The 20,427-nt window shown below is 53.7% G+C and overlaps 9 protein-coding genes across 9 annotated transcripts; 6 read left to right on the top strand and 3 right to left on the bottom strand.

Annotated features, from left to right (window-relative positions):
• The first annotated feature begins 226 nt into the window (after positions 1-226).
• Positions 227-1,803, top strand: BO80DRAFT_426445 (putative cell cycle control protein (Cwf23)). The gene has a single exon (XM_025719773.1). The coding sequence runs from the start codon at positions 386-388 to the stop codon at positions 1,700-1,702; it is 1,317 nt and encodes a 438-aa protein (XP_025573782.1). The 5' UTR covers positions 227-385; the 3' UTR covers positions 1,703-1,803.
• Positions 1,792-6,504, bottom strand: BO80DRAFT_494759 (uncharacterized protein). The gene is made up of 3 exons (XM_025723903.1): positions 6,167-6,504; positions 3,669-6,070; positions 1,792-3,268 (listed from the first exon to the last, which is right to left on the bottom strand). Exons 1-3 carry the CDS (start codon positions 6,195-6,197, stop codon positions 1,901-1,903), a joined length of 3,801 nt encoding a protein of 1,266 aa, XP_025573781.1. The 5' UTR covers positions 6,198-6,504; the 3' UTR covers positions 1,792-1,900.
• A 479-nt stretch (positions 6,505-6,983) lies between these two features.
• On the top strand, positions 6,984-7,907 carry BO80DRAFT_359066 (DUF4112 domain-containing protein; the record flags this gene model as incomplete). Its single annotated transcript, XM_025715907.1, has 3 exons — positions 6,984-7,058; positions 7,132-7,346; positions 7,406-7,907. 3 exons carry the CDS (start codon positions 6,984-6,986, stop codon positions 7,905-7,907), a joined length of 792 nt encoding a protein of 263 aa, XP_025573780.1.
• Positions 7,588-9,216, bottom strand: BO80DRAFT_410181 (uncharacterized protein). The gene is made up of 2 exons (XM_025717909.1): positions 9,056-9,216; positions 7,588-8,982 (listed from the first exon to the last, which is right to left on the bottom strand). The coding sequence occupies exons 1-2, from the start codon at positions 9,139-9,141 to the stop codon at positions 7,965-7,967; spliced, it is 1,104 nt and encodes a 367-aa protein (XP_025573779.1). The 5' UTR covers positions 9,142-9,216; the 3' UTR covers positions 7,588-7,964.
• BO80DRAFT_426440 (putative integral membrane protein (Ptm1)) lies at positions 9,217-11,810 on the top strand. The gene is made up of 7 exons (XM_025719772.1): positions 9,217-9,618; positions 9,677-9,874; positions 9,934-10,259; positions 10,312-10,352; positions 10,402-10,476; positions 10,528-11,138; positions 11,192-11,810. Exons 1-7 carry the CDS (start codon positions 9,544-9,546, stop codon positions 11,468-11,470), a joined length of 1,605 nt encoding a protein of 534 aa, XP_025573778.1. The 5' UTR covers positions 9,217-9,543; the 3' UTR covers positions 11,471-11,810.
• A 185-nt stretch (positions 11,811-11,995) lies between these two features.
• Positions 11,996-14,222, top strand: BO80DRAFT_466087 (uncharacterized protein). The gene has a single exon (XM_025722758.1). The coding sequence runs from the start codon at positions 12,265-12,267 to the stop codon at positions 13,882-13,884; it is 1,620 nt and encodes a 539-aa protein (XP_025573777.1). The 5' UTR covers positions 11,996-12,264; the 3' UTR covers positions 13,885-14,222.
• On the bottom strand, positions 13,976-15,444 carry BO80DRAFT_124225 (WD-repeat containing protein SWD2). The gene is made up of 3 exons (XM_025713519.1): positions 15,183-15,444; positions 14,901-15,126; positions 13,976-14,848 (listed from the first exon to the last, which is right to left on the bottom strand). The coding sequence occupies exons 1-3, from the start codon at positions 15,285-15,287 to the stop codon at positions 14,067-14,069; spliced, it is 1,113 nt and encodes a 370-aa protein (XP_025573776.1). The 5' UTR covers positions 15,288-15,444; the 3' UTR covers positions 13,976-14,066.
• A 224-nt stretch (positions 15,445-15,668) lies between these two features.
• On the top strand, positions 15,669-17,335 carry BO80DRAFT_426438 (putative mitochondrial oxaloacetate transporter (Oac)). The gene is made up of 6 exons (XM_025719771.1): positions 15,669-15,908; positions 15,978-16,052; positions 16,145-16,274; positions 16,326-16,797; positions 16,846-16,991; positions 17,039-17,335. The coding sequence occupies exons 1-6, from the start codon at positions 15,892-15,894 to the stop codon at positions 17,129-17,131; spliced, it is 933 nt and encodes a 310-aa protein (XP_025573775.1). The 5' UTR covers positions 15,669-15,891; the 3' UTR covers positions 17,132-17,335.
• A 1,356-nt stretch (positions 17,336-18,691) lies between these two features.
• On the top strand, positions 18,692-20,422 carry BO80DRAFT_426436 (ribonucleotide-diphosphate reductase subunit RNR2). The gene is made up of 4 exons (XM_025719770.1): positions 18,692-18,844; positions 18,921-19,154; positions 19,245-19,578; positions 19,631-20,422. Exons 1-4 carry the CDS (start codon positions 18,815-18,817, stop codon positions 20,230-20,232), a joined length of 1,200 nt encoding a protein of 399 aa, XP_025573774.1. The 5' UTR covers positions 18,692-18,814; the 3' UTR covers positions 20,233-20,422.
• The last annotated feature ends 5 nt before the right edge of the window (positions 20,423-20,427 follow it).

Raw genomic sequence — 20,427 nt, 5'->3', positions numbered from 1 at the left:
AGGCATTATCACCATTCTGGGAGCCTGGAGACCCAGACTTCGATGCATTTGATAAAGAAATCCATTAGATCCATGGCCGACACCAATACTGACTACCTGAATAGATATGCTGGGGAATTGGTCGGGTTGCTGATAGAGGCATAGTTCTCCGGAGCCAGTTCCGCCACCCGGAGGGCCCTCCGCCAAGCCTGACGTGAAGCTTCATCTTCCCAGGCTAACATTTTCTGTTTTCTTCCACATCCTCGTTTACAGACCTCCAGGTGGCGTGTCGCACGCTCCTCACATACTACGGTAACCTAATTTCCCACCATTCAAAGGAAACACCCCTGCCTGAAATCAAAAACAAGAACGCGACGGCCAACGCCCTTTCCAAAGGCGCATCACCATGGCCTCGAACGACGACCTCAAGGCCCACGCGGCCTCAACCGAAGACTTCTACGGCCTTCTCGATATCTCACCTGCGGCTGCAGAGTCTGAAATTCGTCGCGCCTACCGTCGAACAGCACTGAAGTACCACCCGGATAAAATTGCGAACCCCACCCCGGCAGATATCGACAAGTTCCACGTCCTACAAATCGCCTACGATGTGCTATCCGACCCCTCGGTGCGACAGCTCTACGATAATGCGCGTGAGGCGCGCGAACGCAAGAAGCGCGAAAGGGATATGATGGATGCGGCGAAGAGGAAGATGAGGGAAGATTTGGAGGCCAGGGAGCGTGCTGGTGCTGCGGCGATGGGTGGCGCAGTGCCACGGGGTGTGAAGCGGCCATGGATGGGCGCTGATGCTGGTGGTGACGATGCTGAAGCCAAGTTGCAGAGAGAGATCGACCGGATTGCAGAGGATGGGCGTCGACGACGACGCGAGGCGGAGGAACGGTTGAAACAAGAAATGGAAGAGGAGGAGAAGTTGATGCGTCAGGAGGAAGAGGAGGCACAACGCGCGGCAGACAGGAGCAGCCAGAAGGTCGACCGCTCGAAGGAGGGCGGTGCAAATGTACCAGAGCTAGAACGGGGTGTGAAGGTGCGTTGGGTTCGTGAAGGACGCGGTTCAGACCTGGACAAAGACCGTTTGATGTCCCTGTTCGCTCCATTCGGCAACATCGAGAATGTCCTGCTGCTGAAGGACAAGCGACAACGTCTCGGTGATAGTCGCGAAAAGAAGACGGTCGCGACAGGTGTGGTGATCTTCGCCTCCATCGTCAGTGCCCACTCTGCTGTCCTGGACAGTGAGAAAAAGATCCATCAGAGCACTGGACAAGCAGACAGCGACTGGTCTGCTATCGAATCGGTCTTTTGGGCGTCAGGTAACCAACCCGACCTGAACGCGGAAGCCAACGGCCACTATACCACCACACCTTCAGAGCAACAAGCCAAGTCTCAAGAGCCAGCTCCTTCCGCCGCCCCATCAAAACCATCCTTCAATTTCCCGGGTCTGAAATCTGCATCGTCTGGAGCTGCCGGCAAACAACCTGGAAAAGCGCCGTCCTTCGGCTCCTTTGCTTCCGCAGCAGCAGCAAAGTCAGGAAAACCTGCGCCTGCTGGCCCCAATGGCTCGAGTACTCTGAGCTTGGAGGAAGTAACATTGATGCGATTGAAGAACGCTCAGCGTGAGAAGGAACGCAAAGCTCTCGAAGAACAGCTCAGAAAAGAAGACGAGGCTGCAGATGCCGCAGAGGCTGCAGCGGCCGAAGCCAAGGTGTAGTCGCTTTGGGCATCATTTGGGGAGATTTGGCCGAAAAAGCACTAGATTTTGAGTCATGTATTCATAGACAATTTTATAGCATAGATACCCTCGCATTTCATATCATCCTTTCACAGTGTTGTCGCTGAATGAGACACATCTATACAGATGCACATTTAACATATATTGTACAATTGTTCTAGGATACATTTTAAACAATTAATCATTCCGTCGTGACGATTCTTCTTCTTCTTCTTCCTCCAATTGCTCCAACAATTCCCTGGCCCGCTGACTGTCCACTTCATGGTTACGGCCATGATTCTTCTTCACTCCACCATTATAGATATGCTCCCTCGTCCAAGGTGGAACGATAGCCTTGATCTTCACTTCACCAGACCCAGACGAGCCATCTTCCGCCTCAGTCCATGACACCTTGAACTTCTGATCGGGGCTATACTGCGTACCCTCCCCAGTCAGAGCAACATCCGTCATCATCTCCAACCGACACAACGCAAGTCCGATATTCCCCACGCCACCCAAGAACTTTCCAGCACTACGGCCCTTGCGCGCGCTGATCTTCGAAATATTCGACCCGGATGGCGGCAACCCCACCTCCACAGAGGGATCATACACGGGCGTATCCGCCGACGCAAAACCCTCCTGACTCCCCTCGTACAACTGAACCGGTAGTATCCGCTTCCTCACAACACCCGTATGATGCGTCCGGATCGTCAGTTCCTGACCAACGTAGCAGCCCTTGCGGAAATCGATCCCCCCCATCATATCCATGTTACATTCTAACGGAAGTGATGACTCGCGAATGATCTCCGACTGCCCCTCCGCCACACCGTGCAGCATCCGTCGCACGGTATAGGTTCCCAGTTCGACTTCCGATCCAGAAACTTCCGCCTCCTCCGCGAGATGCGTCCTGAGATCTTCCGCCCCCGGCGTCACGAGTCGGGACCCGAACCCCGGTGCCCGGGTATCCACACAGCCGGTAACCGTTGCGGAGGCCGAGGCAAAAGGGGAAAGTGACTGCGAGTCGAGATTATATGCCGCCCATCGGGGCTCGCTGTGATCTTTCCATGAGGCCCACACGGTCCGTTCGCCGTCGTCAAGAGCACGTAGTTTCAGCTTCGCGCGGAGTTTGTGTTTCTTGAGATGTTTCATGAGGCTTGTGACTTCATCCTTGTCCACTTCGATTAGCCAGGCGAGTTCGTCTGGTGAGGTGCCCTCTGCTTGGGGAAGGGGGTAGATGAAGGCATCGTTGAGGATGCGGCCTTGGGAGTTCAGGAAGGCAGTGTAGGATCCGGTTCGGCGGGTGGAGCGGTTCGGGTCGTTGGTCACTAGCATGTTCTGGGTGATGAGGCCCTGGAGAAAGGAGGTGCTATCTATGCCTGTGATGGAGATTAATCCCCGGTTTGTGAGACGGGCATAGCCGGTTGCCGGCGGGGAGGGAGGGTTGGTAGTGCTGGATTGTTGAACGCGGGGCTGGATGGTCGTGGAAAAGTATCGCCCGCGGCTGAGGCAGCGCGCACATACTGTGCGTGTAGATGGGCTGGAGCGCATTATGTTTGTGAGATGACGCTGGGATTGATTCTGCGCAACGTTTACAAATCCGAGGCCCATGAATGACATCGTTTCAATGGCGGTGGCGGTGGGCAGAATACCCGACGTGACATAATCACCAATGACGGGCTTACGAGCTAGCCGAAAAGGGAAGAGGGTCTGATAGTAGGGGAGACATCGAGAGCATAGATAACATTCAATTGACTTCAGAATTATGAGATGGTCGGCCGCTATTTTCATCGTTGGCCAATACGGGAACAGCTGGCGGGAATATTAAGCAAAATTGACCGCGTTACTTGTTTCCTTTGGCAACTCCTTCCAGGAACCCAAGCAGGAAAGCCTTGTTGACAGGTGATGCAACCTTGTTGGCGCTGGACGTTTGGCTATCTTCCATGCCCAGGGCGGCCTGGCCACCTACAGGGAGATTAAGCGGCGAGAGTGGGCTAACGACGGAGGAAGTCTCCGACGGCTTTGGAATAGACGCGCTGAGTTCCGCAGGTGAAACGTTCGGGGAGGAAGATTGTCTGCCAAAAAGAGACAGAAGCATCTCCTTTTGCGCAACCGTCTGACTCGGTCGACGATCGAAGTTGGGCTGAGGCTGCGACTGCTGTGGGGAGCTAGTAGCACGTGTAATGCCCTGCTGATCGTGATTCTCATTGAGCTTAGTTCGGATAGGCAAAAGGTCGATGGCGTTCGGGTTGTCGGAGCGACGCAGAATTTGTGGTTGGAAAGGCTTCGGTGGTTCGGGAGTACTGGGCTTCGGGGGTCGTGTCTGCGAGGAGGGACGGGGCGATTGCGAAGTCGTGCGCACCGGAGGTTGGTCTTTCCTGGCTGTTGGTGGTCTGGACAGGATCGTTATCGGGGACGCAAGAGCCTGTGCCTGCTCATTTCGGTTGGCTTTACGAGCCGATCCATTCTGCGCTTTTCTGCCAGACGGTTTGGGTACTCCGTGTTGCGGTGTATTGACCGACTGGCCAGACACGGACGCAGAAGTCCAGGGATTGGCACCCTGCCAAGCCACATGCTGATTCGTACCGGAGTGACGTGCTGGGCTCTGGTCACCGCGGGCGCGCTGAAGGATTTGCTTCCTAGCGGGGGAAACTGGTTGGGCCGATAGTTCGACTGGCCCCGGACTAGCAGGAGCAGGTGACCCTCTCAGTAAGCTAAGAAGCTGATCCTGATGTTGTGATGGCTTTCGTTCTCTCGTCTGTGTCGTCTCAGACTGTGACACCAGGGTCGCCTTGGGTGTTTTGGGTGTTTTGATAGATTCATCCTTGAAAACACTCAACAAAGCCAGGGAGTGGCTGGTGAGCTTGGGTGGAGGCAGCTTGCTCGCGGGGGGCACTGTCGCCCCTTGAAGTTGGGAAGGTTGGCCAGAGTGCGAAAATTGAGGGTCGCCTGTTTGCTGATAGGGGGCCGGGCCAGTGGGTTGATTTTGCGGTGCAAGAGGGGGCGCCGACAGTAAAGATCTGTCCTTGTACGAGTCTAATGGCAGTTGCTGTTGAGGAGGGAACACCCCGTAGTAGTTGGCTGACGGCCCTGGACGAGCAGCAGAATGAGGTCCTTGATTCACTGGGCCATGAGGCATTGCATTGACAATGGAAGGCGGCAGGTGCGCTCCAGGGCCCTGATGAGGCTGTGGATACTGCGGCAGACCTGCAGGTAGCCCACCATGAGGGCCTTGTTGAGGGAAGCCTGGAAAGAAGCCAGGAGTGGGATGAGATCGACCACCTGCAAGAGGTGCTGGCGGCGAATTCTGGTCGGCTTCTGGAAGCTGAGGAACGGATTCGCGAGGCGAACCGGCCCTTAGCAGCTCTAGGAGAGCATTGGACTTCGAGGCATTAGCCCCAGAGTTCTGCAAAGCTGTGACAGGCGGGGGAAGAATCTGAGACGGAATGGCACTGTTGATGTTCAAGAGACGCTTGAGATGAACGGAGGCGTCCTGGGATGATGCAACTTCCGGCAAATCACTTGGAACAGCCACCTCCGCAGTAATCTGGTTTGGCGTAAAGCTGTGCATGGCATGAGAAGCCTCATCAATCGACATTTCGGCATCACTTGGCATGGGTAACTTCGGAGCCCCTTGCACCTTTCCTTCAAGCCTTTTCTGTTGAGCGATCCATTTCTTGAGAGGGTGCATGAACGGAGCCACCATATAGAACTTGTTTGCATTGGCGACAACGAAACCTTGATCTTGCTGCTTGCTCTTCTTCAAAGTCGGCAATTCCGAAAGCTTGTACCACTCTATTTTGCTGATCTCCTTGCGCGTTCGCGGCTCAAAATGAGCATCCTGCGGCACGCCACGGAAAACATACAGCCGCATATGCTGCTCTCGCATGGTAATCTCAATGAACTTGACGTCGTTCTCGTCTTTGACCAATCCGGCTTCTCGAACGTCATAGCCGGTCTCTTCATACACTTCACGAATGGCACAGTCGATGTCTTTCTCATCTTTGTTGATTTTGCCCCGGGGGAAACTCCAGTTAGCGCCCTTCTTCCAGCCCTTGACCAAGACTACCTCATCCATGTCCTGGTTGAGCATAATGGCACCGCGCACGGGTACCCGGGTCTTGTAGGCCAAGAATTCGGAAAACGCGGTGATATGATGGTAGTGCGACCATTGGGACATCAGTGGACAGTGCTGGAAGATGCGCAAGGCGAAGGCTTTGAGAGACAACGATGGAAGCGCCGGGTCCAAGGGTCGAATGAAGTCCTCGTAGAACCATTGTGCTTCCTCAACCTGAAAACAGATGCGTTCAACAGATTCAAGCTCCTCTCGAGGTAAGTTGATGATGAAGCGGACACACAGATCATCCAGCCCTGCCCGACGCCATCCAGGTTAGCACTGCCGAGGTCACCGTAGCCATCCGAGAGAGGGACGGACGGGTAGGAGAGATAGTGAAGGCCAGGACTTACAGTCTTCCAACTGCATCTTTGTTTCTGTCATACTGGACAACGTGCTCTAGCATTTCAACAGAGGGAAGGACAGGTGAGGAGCTCTCCAAGCGACAAGCGGAGAGAGCGCGAAGGCGAGCGAACGATGACTGAGGGGACAGCACAGCGCGCCGCTGCAGCTTCAAGGAAGGGTGCTTGGCAAGCGCCAACCCTGAAGCGTACTTTTGCGAGAGAACTAAAGAGGCAGGGATGAGAACAAGCCAATGGATGGTCTACCTGAAGCCAACTCAAGACGCGCTGATAGGTAGATAGAGAGTGAGGGAAGTGTGGCTCTTCTGGTTGACACCCGACGGCCTAACAATGGAGGCTAAGGGAGCTGCCGATGACTCTCGGTTCAGGTATTGGGACTCTGCGAGACCGGGCCAGCCGCGCCACATCCCGCCTGTGGCGCTGTGGCTTGTGCGCGTATCGCCGTTACGTAACTGGTGATGCCGGGTCATGCAATGACGTCGGCGGGCGGCTGGTGTTCCAGATATTCAGGTCATTGTCGACGTTGTCGCCCATGACTGGCCGCCGGGCTTTTCTACTCCAAGGCTTAAAACCTCCTGACCCCCTTTCATTGACATCCAGCGGCTACATCTTGAGTCCTTTGAAGGAAACGATTGCGCTAACATACACCTGCTGCTGAATGCTTGGCGGTTAAATAGGGAGCCGAGCGTCCCTCCTGGAAATTGACACTGACAGACCCGAAAAACCCAACACTGCTTTTCCCTTCAATTTTTCTTTTCACCTGGCCTACTCCTGTCTACCATCAATCAAACCTGCCAAGTGAGAAGCCATGTCGGCGCAACTTGCATCTCTAGTGGGCAAGAAGATTCTTGGAGAAACCGCACGGAACCATTTTGGACAAGAGGTAAAGCCCACTTCATTATCTGAACGGTACTACGGTCGGAACCTATAGACTAAGACACCTCAACTGGGTGTAGGACCCTTATTTCGAAGAAGTCCCTGCCTCGCGCTTGCACCGCGCCTTCGGGAAGAAGACACAGAAGCGGCGTAAAGCCATACCGCCTGGATTATCGGAGAATGACAGCAAAGTTCTGACTCAAGTCAAAAGAAGAGCGTACCGACTTGACTTGTGTTTATTCAGTCTGTGCGGAATTCGCTTTGGCTGGGGAAGTGTTATCGGACTGTTCCCTTTGTAAGTCGCTATCCTCGCACGTGCACCCTGATGAGGAACTTATGCACCCACTCAAATAGTATCGGTGATGGGGCGGATGCTGCACTCGCCTTGATGGTGGTGCACACCTGCGATAAGATCGACGGGGGCCTTCCATCGCGGCTGCGGATGATGATGCTTATGAATATCGTCATCGACTTTTTCATCGGCCTGGTCCCTTTCATCGGGGACGTTGCCGACGCTGTGTACAAGTGCAACACGCGAAATGCCGTCCTCTTAGAGAAACATTTGCGAGAAAAGGGGGCCAAGGCACTTGAGAGACAAGAGAGGAGGCACGATGTGGAGGACATGAGCTTGCCGGACGAGTTCGACCGGTATGATGAGGATGCATCGGGTGAGCCATCCAGGCACAAAGGCCAGCCGCATAGTAGGGACACTGATGGTCCAGCGAAGCCTCAAGCAGCACGGCATCCAAGGAGAAACCGGTCGCAAGGCCGATGGTTTGGCGGAGGAGCTCGTCGGGAGGAGGACCTGGAGAGAGGAGTGATTGATAATGCACAATCATCTCGGCGGACAAAATAATGCTGTTACATATGAACAACACGAGGACATCCAGCGGGCTTATGCCTCAGAATAACCTTAGCAGGTCAGTTGTGGCCGGGACCGAGCACAGGCGTAACAAAATTGAAGGTGCTCTTTTTCCTCTTCTCCGTTCGTGGTTTCTCCGCTCCTGGTCATATAAGCTCCGCAGAAGTCGCACTGTGGCCCACCAGTAGATGTAGCCGACGATTGTAACTTGCTGGCGGTTCTTGTCACGTTCAACATGACACCAGGATATTTCTCTCCCTGAGTACTGACATAACGTATCATCAGTTCGTCGATAGACAGGTTTTTGGTGAGTGTGTTCTCTGAGGGAGGCTCATCATGAATGATGATGGGAGTAAGTTCCGGAAAGAGACTGGCGTAGGTTTGCGTCTCCACCGTGAACACATCCCGGAGGGGAAAGTTGAATTCCAAGCCAAAAGGAGACATCCCATCGCACACCTGCCACGTCACTGCAGAACCACGTCCTTTCGCAACGTTGGCAAGAGTCTTGGCAGCGAGCTTGCTATCCGAGTCACCCCACACTATGCCCCGACATTCCATCTTCTTTGCGAAAGCAACGATGAGTTTGTTCAACAAGATACGGTCGACGTCCGACTTGGAAGTGGCCGTCGTGATCGATTGACGGAAGGCATTGAGCCGCTCCTCGTTCGGTAGACTCGTGTCATCCGTGAAACCCTCCCCAGCATACTGCGACATGATCTGTTGAACATCGGGGTCCAGTTCGAAGATACTGTGGAAAGGCAATTGGGTAAATGAGCAAAGCGGGAAGGTATTTGTCGCGAGTTCGAAGCCTTCGTTATGAGAAGCGACGGAAGAGATCGTGGACGGATCCACGACCAGGACGAGAATTTCGAAGCCCGCGGGGCCATGTTGCTTGGAGCGTAGCACCTCAATTTGCTTATGTAGCATGTGCAGTAGCACGGTGGACGAGACGCCGTATGAGAGAGGTAGCAACAATTTGCAGGGACCGGTCTTGGGCATATTTTTCCGGAGACGATAGGCCTCCATGCGCTTGAAGGGCTTGAGGCTCAAGAAGCGGATATAGCATTCTCTGCATGAGGGGCAACTGGTATCAGCATAGAGGAACGGCAGCGATATTGTGCACCTGGGACGGTGAAACGTACTGGCACACGCGACGACCCCGGAGGGTGAAGATCGGTGGCGCCTCATGGCAGTTCATGCAGCGATCAGGCAGCTCTTTTCCGGGCATCTTTGCGGTTGGGGATAAGGATGGCGCAGAAGGGAAGAATAATCGATGCGGTGGAGAGTGATTTTCGTCAGGCAGAATTTCTCGGCCGTGCCACTGGCAGGCACCACGGGCTTAGATAATAATTGGCGGGACCCCGTCAACAACACGCGGCTTCCCCGGTTTCAGGCAGTTGTAGCCACGATTCGTGAGATCGTCGCAAACATCGCTCGGTCACCACGCATTCCACGTTTGTTCAAGTCTTGGAGCCCCTCCCTAGGAAGTTCTCTTCCTTGTCGACTTGACCGCCATCCACTTCCTGGGACTTCTTATGATCCCGGGTTGCCACTAGACCCTGCTCTCGGCGACTCCGGAGCTTTGTTCTACTCGCAGGAACCTACCGCTTAGCTCCTATTCATGGTCAGAATGAGAGGCTGGCTTCGGACCCTCGGCTTTACTGCCCTGCTGGCAGGAAGTGTACTTGCAAATGAAGTTGAATTGGTGCGCATTTACTCGTCCTCGAACCTGTGGTCCGTGCCTCATTTTCCATGACTTCCAGACACAGGATGAAGCCCATCGACAGCGATGTTCGGGAATGTACAGTCGCAAAGCTTGGGGAGGGAGCGTCGATCCTTTCATCTTGACCAAATTCGTCCCCAAGTCCCAGACTGGTGACAGCGATCCCCTCGTCAGTCTCGTTATCTTCGAATGGACCGATGAGAACCTCATCGGCCGGCCCATACCCGGCGACTCCGGGGTACGTTCCCCCTGAGGATAGTTACGCTAGGATAGATTGACTTATACATGATGTCTTAGGAGAGGGAGACCATCTGCGATGAGGCTAGTGTCCAGGCAAATCTTTGCGAACAAGATCAGGTTGGCTCTTTTATCCTCGCTGCCAATGTCAGCGAGGCCGCCAACTTTCCCATCATCACCAAAGCCGTCCATCTGAATGACCCCGCCGCCGTCAACTACCCTATCAAAAAGACTGGATTCTACTGTGTGAGCACGTATGGATACTCCGGGGTGGATTATGAAGCTGTGATTGAATTCCGGAACTCGTACGGAGAACTTCCCGCTGCCCAGATTGCCAAGCTGCCATTCTATGGTGGTTTGACTATCGTCTACGCGGTGGTTGGCCTGTATGTCCCGCCCGATGAACTGTGGTGTATTGAGATGACTGACTGGAAATAGGTTCTGGGCTTTCCTATATGTGCAAAACCGCCACGATATCTGTAAGCACGAATTCTGGACACACCGTGCTCTTCGACTGATTATCTGCAGTGCCCGTACAAAACTACATCACCGCAATCCTGGTGTTCTTGATTGTTGAGCAATTGATGACTTGGGGTTTCTATGGTATGTTGAATGCCAGCATACGGCAAACGTTCCCTTGCTAATGGTCTCCAGACTACCAGAACCGGCACGGATTAAACGGCGGTGCTAAGGCATTGATGGTGATTGTCGCTGTGCTTAATGCAGGACGCAATGCTTTCTCGTTTTTTCTTCTGCTGATTGTGTGCATGGGGTATGGTGTTGTCAAGCCATCGCTCGGTCGAACGATGATCTACGTTCGCGTTCTTGCTATTACCCACTTCATCTTCGCCGTGATCTACGCTGTCGCCAGTTTATCGATTACTCCGGATAGCGCCGGTCCACTCGTCCTACTCATCGTGCTTCCCCTCGCCGGGACGCTGACGGCCTTCTACGTGTGGACCCTGAACTCTCTGAATGCGACAATGAAAGACCTCATCGACCGAAAGCAGAAGGTCAAAGCCTTGATGTACAAGAAGCTGTGGTGGTGCATCCTGGGCAGTATCATCGTGATCTTTGGCTTCTTCTTCATCAATTCTATTGCCTTTGCAGGACGCAGCGAGGCCAGCTTCGTACCCGAGCACTGGAAGTCCCGGTGGTTCGTGTTGGATGGCTGGTTGAATCTCGTGTACCTCTTCGATATTGGCTTCGTTGCCTATCTGTGGCGACCAACTGCCAACAACAGACGGTTCGCCATGAGTGACGAGGTAAGCCGATTGCCGTGAGGCCTAGGTCTTGAACACATGCTAATAGTTTGTAGATCGCGCAAGATGATGACGGATTTGAAATCCGATCCTTCGCCAGCGCTTTGGACGAGGAGGACGCTCTTGGCGGTCCCGAGGTACCTTCGGCTTCGCAGCAGCGTCGTGATTTGTCGCCGGTGCCTCCTAAGCCCGTTCCTGCGGCGCCGCACCAAAGGGAGTCCTTGGATGGGGAGACCATTTTCGCTGTTGGCGAAGACGGTGACAAATGGTCCGATGACGAGGACGAGTCGCCGCGTAACTCGGGCGAACGACAGCGGCTTACGGGCAAGGATTAGATCTAGCCGCAAGCTCATATGCCCTGTGTAGGGCATGTTGTCTAGACATCGTGTCTGCAACATCTGCTTTCACGGTGCTCTGATCCAACCAAGGCTGCCCTATTCTTTCGGGAAAATTGGAAGTGTTGGTGTTCTGTTGTGTTATTTGGCTTGCAGGCATATGATGGCGTTTGGCCTATGGTGGATTCCCGTCGATGAGCTTTCCTTGTACCTTTCTTCTGTTGCTTCTTTCACGACGGAGACTGGGGTATCTCTTGTGTTCTACTCTGTATAGATTCTTACCGTATGTAGCTCCAACTATGAAGCGATGTTTTAATTCTACCACCAATCATTCTGAATACGTCCGTACAAAATCCCATCAAGATCTTCCCACGGACCTTTCCGCAATCCTGTCCACCTATTTCTCACCTTCAATCCTGTGCCACCGCGTTCCCTGCATTGGATGCTCTTAGTCATAGCCCCAGCATCTCCGGAGCCTTGCCGCACTAGTTCATAGCACTCGAGAGCATGCGAGCAAGCACCTATCCGAAACATGATGAACAGCCCACCGAGCAGCGTCAACAATCCTCAATTCGCACGGCCTTAGCGATCCGATTGCCCAGCTCGCCCATGACTCACAGAATTCCGCCAGCTTCCATCATCTCCCATACCACATAAACAACCACCACCACAACACCTTTTCCCTCCCAATTCCTCCCACCAATCCACCCATTCTACCACCCCCATACTCACACCCCCTGACGCACGTGCGCATCGCGCATTCACGTGCCCGCCACGCAACTCAACAACCCACCATGTCACCCAACGTGAATGAACACTACTCCATCCACATCAACACCCCCAACGAGAACAACAATGACCCCCTCACCTCCCTCCCCGCAGACGAATCCCCCGCCCAAACCAGCCGCACCCTCGCAACCTCCCTCGTGACGCGCTGCCAATCCCTCCTCGCCGAAGTGACCGCCTTCCAGACCCTTCTCGTCGAAAGCCAACGCAACCCGCAAATTGTGGAAGTGCGATCCCTCAAATCCAACATCTTGTCGGAGCTTCGCACGTTGGAGAAACTACAGGCGCAGGTCGCGGCTATTCCGGCTGGTACGTGGACGGAAGACGATGGGGAGGGTGATGATGATGATGAGGCGGCGCGGAGATTAGTGCATGCGCTGAGGTCCTCGAATTTGCCTTTTTATGAGGCTGTTTGGGGGATTGCGAAGAATACGTGTCGTGGGCTGTTGGCGTTTGGGAAGAGGTTTTATTGGGGTGGGGAGGAGGGGGGTGCGCGTGGGAGTGGGGAGAAAAGAGCTGGGAAGGATAAACGCAAGAGTGTGTTTGTGGATATTATTGCGGATGATGGGGAGGAGTGGGTGAAGGTGTCTACTATCTCTGAATCTAGGCTGTTGTTTGAGATGGCTAAGAAGGGCTGGGAGGCGGATTCGGAGTCTGAGGATGAAGGTGAGGCTAGGACCGTTCTACGCAACTATGATGGCGACGAGGATGATAGTGATGATGACGATGAGATTGAGCTTGTCAAGTTGGCAAGTGATATGCGCAAGGCCGCCGATGCTACGAGAGTCCGATACAAACATCCTCGACTGCGATTTGTTATCCCGAAGATTGAAGAAGGCACCTCGGAGATTGATGGTCTTTTGAAAGTCATTAGAGGCTATGGGATCAAAGTGGATTGCGGAGAGAAAGCATATGTCGCTGGTACCCAGGAGGGCTTGTCCCATCTCCTGCCCAAGCCCTTCAAACGATTCACCTCCACTCTGAATGTCGACTGCACGTTGTTGCTGGCAGTGGTCTCGGACCTGTCGCATTACAAGAATATCACCCAATCTCCGCAACATCATAAAGCCATCAATCGACAGATTGCCGTTGAGCACGAGCGACCACTGTTGCCCACCGAGCTATGGCCCGCGATGGCTGCCAACGAGCTCGTGTGTGTCGAGGAAGCCGCGCAACGCATGAAAGAAATTGTGACCATCATCGGCACTGACACAGAAAAGCTGCGGATGCAGATTCTACTTGGCCAAGCTCCTTTCCATGACTGCAGCCGAGAAGAACTTGCCCAGAAGTACCAGGAGTTGTCGGATTATGAGATCCCGGCACAGTGGAAACTTCCGGTAAAGACGGTTGAAGCACAGTCGGTGATTGCAGCTGCATCAGAAAATGCAAAGCTGCCCCCTGTCTATCACAAAGTGGCGGAAAATCTCTCGGATATCAACTATAGTGTGTTTCTGTATGGATGGGCCGCGGGACTGGCAACCATCTCAAGCAATCGCACCGTGGTGAAAGAGATTGAGTCCATCGTTGAGACGCATCGGGATGGCGATGAACACCTAGAGGGGCCTTTGATCTGGGTGTGCGATACCGCCAGGAGCTTGATAGGCAAAGAGAAAGGCCGGAAAGATTAGACCGTTCACCTCGGAAAGACGATAGATCGAACATGACGACAGAAACGATCCATCCATTAGCGGCATTTGGAGTCATTCTAACCGGATTTTGTTTTCGATATTTGCTTTTCACAGGAACAGTCGAGGAGCATGTATGTGTTGTTGGCGTGGTCTTGAGTGCTGATATTGGGACTTGACGGCTCTTACTTTTCAAGAGACCGTGAGTTGTCCTCCGGAAGCCAGAAAACAATTTCTTTGTCTGCAGACGCGATCATGTTGTACCGTGGATTGTATTCGACGACGGCAGTCCGTCCTCGATGTGGCAGTCTAGTTAGAGGTTGCAATAGACCGTTTGACTCAGGAGGAGGCTGTTGTAGATCCCAGACTAGCATGTCGTGATGGTCTCCCGATCCTCCAACCACGTATCGCCCGTCTGGTGAGAAGCAGGCATCTCCCTGACCAAGGGGTTTTCCGGTTGTCGAAACTGGGGCAGCTCTCCCGGGCGATCCAGCCTTCCCCACTAAGAAAGCGCGAACGCCGCCTTCGAACGCATCCAGAACGAAATGCCCATGATAGTCTGTCCCAACAAGCAAGTGCTTCCCATCATTCGAAAACTCGAGACGAGTCCAGCCCCGGCCGCGCGTCGAAGGAGTGTATCGTTCCTCGTACGGTCCAAGATCAAACGTGGAGAAAGGCGCCTTGTCGTAGTTACGGAGGTCGTAGAGGAGGACCGACGCAGTGGACTGGGAGGCAATCGCAATGACCGAGCCGGAGGGGTCGAAGGCGACAAGATAAGGCGTCGCAAGCTTCAGCTTTCCTTGTGCATATCGTGAGCTCAAATCCCAGAGCGCAACTGTGTCGTCCTTGGAGCACGAGATGAAGGAGTCACTGCCCGGAGACAGCGCCAAGCAGGTGACTTTATCGGTATGGCCCTGGAAATAACGTACGTAGCCTTCATTGTGAAGATCCAGCAAGCGCAGCGAATCTGATTGGGTCAGTATTGAGGGGGAGGGTGGAAGCCTCAGCAGCAGACATACCGTCGACCTTGGTGCTCGCATGGAGGACTTGACGACTGTGGTGCGTGAATCTAGCCAGGTGGGCGCCGTATTTCTTGCTGGGAACCGACTTGGTGGATTTACCCTCCTTGATGTCAAAGACCTGGATGGTTTCATCGTCACCGGAGGCCACCAGAAATTCACCCTGGTCGTCGAAGTCCAACGACGTCACATAATTCGAGGTATCCTGCTTTGGAGGTCGGAACGCCTAGAGTAGAGCACGGTTAGATCAGTGGCCCAAGAAGGGGGAACAATAGCACGAACCTTTGTAGGACGGAAACTACGAACGATGTCCGAGACCTTCTGACATTGGAGGTTAGGCTGCTGGGGTTGCGGTTGCGCTGCCGGCTGCGGTTGACCTTCGGCCATACTTTGACTAGACGAGGAGCAACTGCGGGGAACGGGATGCAGTGTCAGAATGTCAGACCAGCCGAACCTTGCACGCCGGGTAGATCCTTCTTTCCCAGCTTCCGTCTGCAAGGCTTCTCGACCTGCAATGCTTCACCAGATATGTCCGAAGGAGGAGTCACTCTCATGGGTGACCGCACGCGCCTCATGGATTTTGACGCGTTTGACCGACTTCACCGAAACAATGTTGTTCCGGTCCGACGCTTACAGTCGGCAGAGCGTAGCCGATTGGCCGATGATCGGAGACGCCGGGGTTGAGCGGGCCACCTGGCCAATCACCGGCCGAGGAAATGAATCTGAGAGGCGTTGGAGAGATTGTCGATGAATCTCACGCATGAACACCTCAGCTCTCTCACACCGGCGGAGTCTCTGACATTCATCTGTCGTCAGCCTACAACGTGCTGTGGCGGAGTTGGGCATCTTTCCTCCTTAGGGCACTCAAATTTGCTGTCGCAACAGCCTGGTCATTCAGATTTTATCTGCGCTTCTGCCAGGCTCACCCTCGCCCTTCCGCGCAGTGTCGGTCCGCTCTCCTCCGTTAACGGAGACAATCTGAACAGCGACCATGTCCACAACAACAGGGTTTGTTATATTCTTGCCCGGATGTGAAAGGGTGGCGGTCGCGCTGACGAAGTAAACCGTTTTCTATAGAGCATTCATCGCTGGAGGTATCGCAGCATGCGGAGCAGTCACGGTCACCCATAGTTTCGAGACGGTGAAGATTCGGTATGGTACCCCTGCGTTCCCCCTCTCTGTTTCTCTATGCTGTACTTGTTTTTATCAGTGTCGCGCGATGCTAATTACTATCTGTATGATAGTCTGCAACTGCAGGGAGAACTTCAGTCCAAGAATGACGCCGTCAAGAAATATCGCGGTGTTTTACACGGCGTGAAGGTCATCTTGCAGAACGAGGGTCCTCGGGGTCTGTTTCGGGGAATTGGTTCAGCTGTATGCCTACGTGCCGGCTTGGAGACAGTTGGGTGCTAACACACGCTGCAGTATATTTACCAAGTTCTGCTCAACGGTTGCCGTCTTGGTTTCTATGAGCCATTGCGCAAAGGCCTCACCACCACGATATATAACGATCCCCAGGTGCAGTCGCTGGGTATCAACGTCTTTGCTGGCGCTGCATCGGGTATCATCGGTGCCGCTGCTGGGTCGCCCTTTTTCCTCGTCAAGACGCGCCTGCAATCGTTCTCCCCGTTCCTCCCCGTCGGTACGCAACACAACTACAAGAACTCGTTTGATGGACTGCGGAAGATCTATACCTCGGAGGGAATCAATGGTCTATACCGCGGTGTCGGCGCAGCCATGGTGCGCACTGGCTTTGGAAGCTCCGTCCAGCTGCCGACCTATTTCTTTGCCAAGCGTCGCTTGACCCAGCACCTGGGCATGGAAGATGGTCCAGGCTTGCACCTGGCCAGTAGCACGGCGTCTGGCTTTGTTGTCTGCTGTGTTATGCACCCGCCTGGTATGTTGCGCGCATTTCATTCAACACACCTAGCTAACCTGAATGTAGACACCATCATGTCGAGAATGTACAACCAGACTGGCAACCTTTACAAGGGCGTCTTCGACTGCCTCTACAAGACCATCAAGACGGAGGGTGTGTTGGCTATCTACAAGGGATACTTTGCCCATCTCGCACGTATCCTGCCTCACACGGTATGTATATTCCATCCCATACCAACTGCTGTTACTAACCTTCGTAGATCTTGACCCTCAGCTTGGCGGAACAGACCAACAAACTGATGCGCAGACTGGAGGACCGGTTCCTCTCCGAATCGCTCAAGGAGAACTTGTAATCACGACACTATAATAGCCACATTAGCATACCCTTGGATTTGCGGCACATAGAGATGTTTCGGGACATTGTTTTGGTTTTGCATGGTTGAACGTAGCCTGCGCCAGCTTGCTTTGGAGTGTATGTACATAGGGCGTTCTGCTTGGGCAACCATGCCGTGTCTTAGACTTGCCATATGAAAGATCGTTGAATAGATATGTTTGGGATGTTTAGCATATACTTGTTTTGGCAGATTTGAGGTGGGTGTGTGGGATCCGCAGTGCATATAACGTGTGGAGAGACGCGACGCGCGAAGCCTCACCGGACCGAGGATGCAGAAAGGATACACAGTACACAGTGTACCGCAGACGAGCCGCTTGAGACAGAAGGTGGATCTAATGGAGCTTTTGAAAATATACCTGCTCCGTACTCCATACTCCGTAATAGGTATGCCAATCTTGCCGAGATGACGCCTAGCCTGGTTTCTTCTGTCGGATCTGACCTCGGGCAGACGCGTCAGAAGTTCAGAACAAAGAACGTACAGGTCAGCTGTGAGAGTGAGAGCGTACTACTTTTTACAGTCAATGACAAGGCAAACTCAGTCGTAGTTACAAATCCAAATTTACTTTAACAAAGATACCAGTTTAAGCAGATCTACCACAGTCAATTCATGTTGCACCGACGCGTCGCGGACGTAACGTCATCATAGACAGAAGAAAACACTGATCAGCCTGGGTCCACCAGGGCAGCTAGCAGGACCGAGAATAGTAAAGTGGGATCAGAACAGGGATCCCGCATGGTGAGCTGAATGCAACTCCAACATCCGTAAATCCGCGGTGGGTGCGGAAATGTGCAGAAGCTGCCAATGTGATGGGGGGACCAGACGCGACGCGTTCAGCACAGACTCTCTTGGCCAGCGGACCAGCCCAACTGGGACTCGGCGATCAAGAATCTTTCAGCTCGGATTTAACCGGAGTGGGGATTGCCGATGAGCTCTGCTTATGGATGATGGCGTAAAGAGTACCTAAGCACTGCAGGGACCTGTAAGGTACGGTACGGAGTACAGGGGGGAGCAGACAGGAGTGTCACGAGGCATGTGCTGTGAGCCCATGATGGATTACACCAGACAAGAGATACTGTTTACTGCTCCGTAGTCATTGAGCAACATGTGCTGGGTAGACTACTCCGTAGAGACTAGGGGATCGAGGGGTAGATGATTCGATCAGATAAGATAGCAGGCGACGCGAGGTAGCGCATTCTAGGCATCTACATGCTACAGGCACCAGCCCTTCTGGGAATGTGGAGAGACAGCCTGCTACACAACTAGTGATGCAGTCATTTGGTTCAGTGGAGATCTAGAGCGTCGGATGGCACAGTGGCCGGTGGTCTGATAGCGCCGTCGTGGAGGAGGAATCCGCAGCAAGGGACGTGACGACGCGACGGCATCAACAACCCACCCGGATCAACAGTTGTTCCGCCAGCCACCGGGGCAAAAATCGCGCCAAATCACGTGCGCGACGTGACTAGCCCGTCGCGCTAAGGATCACGCTCCTCGTCTCAGAGAGTATTTCTGTCGCCTCGCCCTCCGTCACTGCAGCTCTTTTCTTCAGTCTCATCCACCAGCTCAGTTTTTGGAGTGTTTCTGTGTCTGTGTGATCAATTGTCATTACTGATTGTCTACACCACTCACACACATCCCAACACCATGTCTGTTCAACTCACTCCCTCCAAGCAGGTATGTGATGTCACGTCTCGCCTCCCACGCTCGACGCGTCTGTACAGTCAATTGAGCTAACAGAAGCTGTTTCCAGGCTGCGTCTTCCCTCGAGAACCTCAAGATGAGCGATTCGCCTGTTAAGAAGCTCAACTTCGGCGCTGCCGACAAGGAGAACACGCCCTCCACCTTCGACGTCACCGACAAGCCCGTCGAGAAGCCTACCGAAGCCCCAAAGGTCGCACCCGGCATCAAGGCAATGGAGGCCAACGAGCCTCTGCTTCAAGAGAACCCCCACCGTTTCGTCCTTTTCCCCATCAAGTACCACGAGGTGAGTGGCACGTCCACTACGCGTCACGCGTAAAGTGGAATTTTCGGATCCGCCCGCGACGAGCAACCGCGCTAACGACGGCTCGCACAGATCTGGCAGATGTACAAGAAGGCTGAGGCCTCTTTCTGGACCGCTGAAGAGATCGATCTGTCGAAGGATCTGCACGACTGGCACAACCGTCTGAACGACGATGAGCGCTACTTCATTTCCCACGTTCTTGCCTTCTTCGCGGCCTCGGATGGCATTGTCAACGAAAACCTGGTCGAGCGCTTCAGTGGCGAGGTTCAGGTGCCTGAGGCTCGTTGCTTCTACGGATTCCAGATCATGATGGAGAACATTCACTCCGAGACCTACTCTCTGCTCATCGACACCTACATCAAGGAGCCCAAGCAGCGCACCTACCTCTTCGACGCTATTGATACCAGTATGTACCGTGACCGGGGTTGTGATTGGACAATGGATGCTGACCTGCGCAGTTCCTTGCATTGCCAAGAAGGCCGAATGGGCCATCCGGTGGATCCAGGACCGCGAATCGACGTTCGCCCAGCGTCTGGTGGCCTTTGCCGCCGTGGAGGGTATCTTCTTCTCCGGTTCTTTTGCTTCCATCTTCTGGCTCAAGAAACGTGGTCTCATGCCCGGCTTGACCTTTTCCAACGAGCTCATCTCCCGTGATGAGGGTCTGCACACTGACTTTGCCTGCCTGCTGTTCTCGCACCTGAACAACCGCCCCAGCAAGCAGGTGGTTGAGGACATCATCGTCGAGGCTGTCGGCATTGAGCAGGAGTTCCTGACGGACGCGCTGCCCTGTGCTCTGCTGGGTATGAACTCCAAGTTGATGTGCCAGTACATTGAGTTCGTGGCCGACCGCCTGCTGGTGGCGCTGGGTAACAAGAAGTACTACAACGCGACCAACCCCTTCGACTTTATGGAGTCGATCTCGTTGGCGGGCAAGACCAACTTCTTCGAGAAGCGGGTGGGAGACTACCAGAAGGCTGGTGTCATGGCCAGCACGAAGAAGAAGGAAGAGGAGGAGACCAAGACGTCGTCGGGCGGTCTCAGCTTCGATGAGGACTTTTAGATGATGCCACTATACCCGGTCTGGCACAGCCACGATGTTTGCTTTGGTTTTACGAGGATATTTGAGTATACGCATGGGTTTGGCGTTGGAGGTTATTAATGGTTGTATTTAGATGAATGTACATTGGATATATGAGTACTCTACTGTTTCTGTTTTAGTATGCACGCACCGCTGCCTTGTCGATCTCCACGCTCT

Source organism: Aspergillus ibericus (genome assembly GCF_003184845.1).
Source record: "Aspergillus ibericus CBS 121593 unplaced genomic scaffold BO80scaffold_28, whole genome shotgun sequence".
NCBI lineage: Eukaryota > Fungi > Ascomycota > Eurotiomycetes > Eurotiales > Aspergillaceae > Aspergillus > Aspergillus ibericus.
Note: the sequence above shows the minus strand (reverse complement) of the source record. Positions and strands in the feature narration are given on the sequence as shown.

What these genes read in the sequence shown, in the direction of transcription:
- BO80DRAFT_124225 (XM_025713519.1), bottom strand. Translation starts at nt 15,287, where the DNA reads ATGGCCGAAGGTCAACCGCAGCCGGCAGCGCAACCGCAACCCCAGCAG. An exon ending in GTAGTTTCCGTCCTACAAAG is followed by an intron (nt 15,127 to 15,182) that starts GTTCGTGCTATT and finishes GCTCTACTCTAG; the next exon opens with GCGTTCCGACCTCCAAAGCA. An exon ending in TGCGAGCACCAAGGTCGACG is followed by an intron (nt 14,849 to 14,900) that starts GTATGTCTGCTG and finishes TGACCCAATCAG; the next exon opens with ATTCGCTGCGCTTGCTGGAT.
- BO80DRAFT_426445 (XM_025719773.1), top strand. Translation starts at nt 386, where the DNA reads ATGGCCTCGAACGACGACCTCAAGGCCCACGCGGCCTCAACCGAAGAC.
- BO80DRAFT_426440 (XM_025719772.1), top strand. Translation starts at nt 9,544, where the DNA reads ATGAGAGGCTGGCTTCGGACCCTCGGCTTTACTGCCCTGCTGGCAGGA. An exon ending in TTGCAAATGAAGTTGAATTG is followed by an intron (nt 9,619 to 9,676) that starts GTGCGCATTTAC and finishes CATGACTTCCAG; the next exon opens with ACACAGGATGAAGCCCATCG. An exon ending in GATGACTTGGGGTTTCTATG is followed by an intron (nt 10,477 to 10,527) that starts GTATGTTGAATG and finishes AATGGTCTCCAG; the next exon opens with ACTACCAGAACCGGCACGGA.
- BO80DRAFT_410181 (XM_025717909.1), bottom strand. Translation starts at nt 9,141, where the DNA reads ATGCCCGGAAAAGAGCTGCCTGATCGCTGCATGAACTGCCATGAGGCG. An exon ending in CGGGGTCGTCGCGTGTGCCA is followed by an intron (nt 8,983 to 9,055) that starts GTACGTTTCACC and finishes CCCCTCATGCAG; the next exon opens with AGAATGCTATATCCGCTTCT.
- BO80DRAFT_494759 (XM_025723903.1), bottom strand. Translation starts at nt 6,197, where the DNA reads ATGACAGAAACAAAGATGCAGTTGGAAGACT. An exon ending in AAAGATGCAGTTGGAAGACT is followed by an intron (nt 6,071 to 6,166) that starts GTAAGTCCTGGC and finishes GGCGTCGGGCAG; the next exon opens with GGCTGGATGATCTGTGTGTC. An exon ending in TCTCGCCGCTTAATCTCCCT is followed by an intron (nt 3,269 to 3,668) that starts GTAGGTGGCCAG and finishes AATCAATCCCAG; the next exon opens with CGTCATCTCACAAACATAAT.
- BO80DRAFT_426436 (XM_025719770.1), top strand. Translation starts at nt 18,815, where the DNA reads ATGTCTGTTCAACTCACTCCCTCCAAGCAG. An exon ending in TCCCCATCAAGTACCACGAG is followed by an intron (nt 19,155 to 19,244) that starts GTGAGTGGCACG and finishes CGGCTCGCACAG; the next exon opens with ATCTGGCAGATGTACAAGAA. An exon ending in CTTCGACGCTATTGATACCA is followed by an intron (nt 19,579 to 19,630) that starts GTATGTACCGTG and finishes TGACCTGCGCAG; the next exon opens with TTCCTTGCATTGCCAAGAAG.
- BO80DRAFT_426438 (XM_025719771.1), top strand. An exon ending in TTCGAGACGGTGAAGATTCG is followed by an intron (nt 16,053 to 16,144) that starts GTATGGTACCCC and finishes TCTGTATGATAG; the next exon opens with TCTGCAACTGCAGGGAGAAC. An exon ending in TTCGGGGAATTGGTTCAGCT is followed by an intron (nt 16,275 to 16,325) that starts GTATGCCTACGT and finishes CACACGCTGCAG; the next exon opens with TATATTTACCAAGTTCTGCT.
- BO80DRAFT_466087 (XM_025722758.1), top strand. Translation starts at nt 12,265, where the DNA reads ATGTCACCCAACGTGAATGAACACTACTCCATCCACATCAACACCCCC.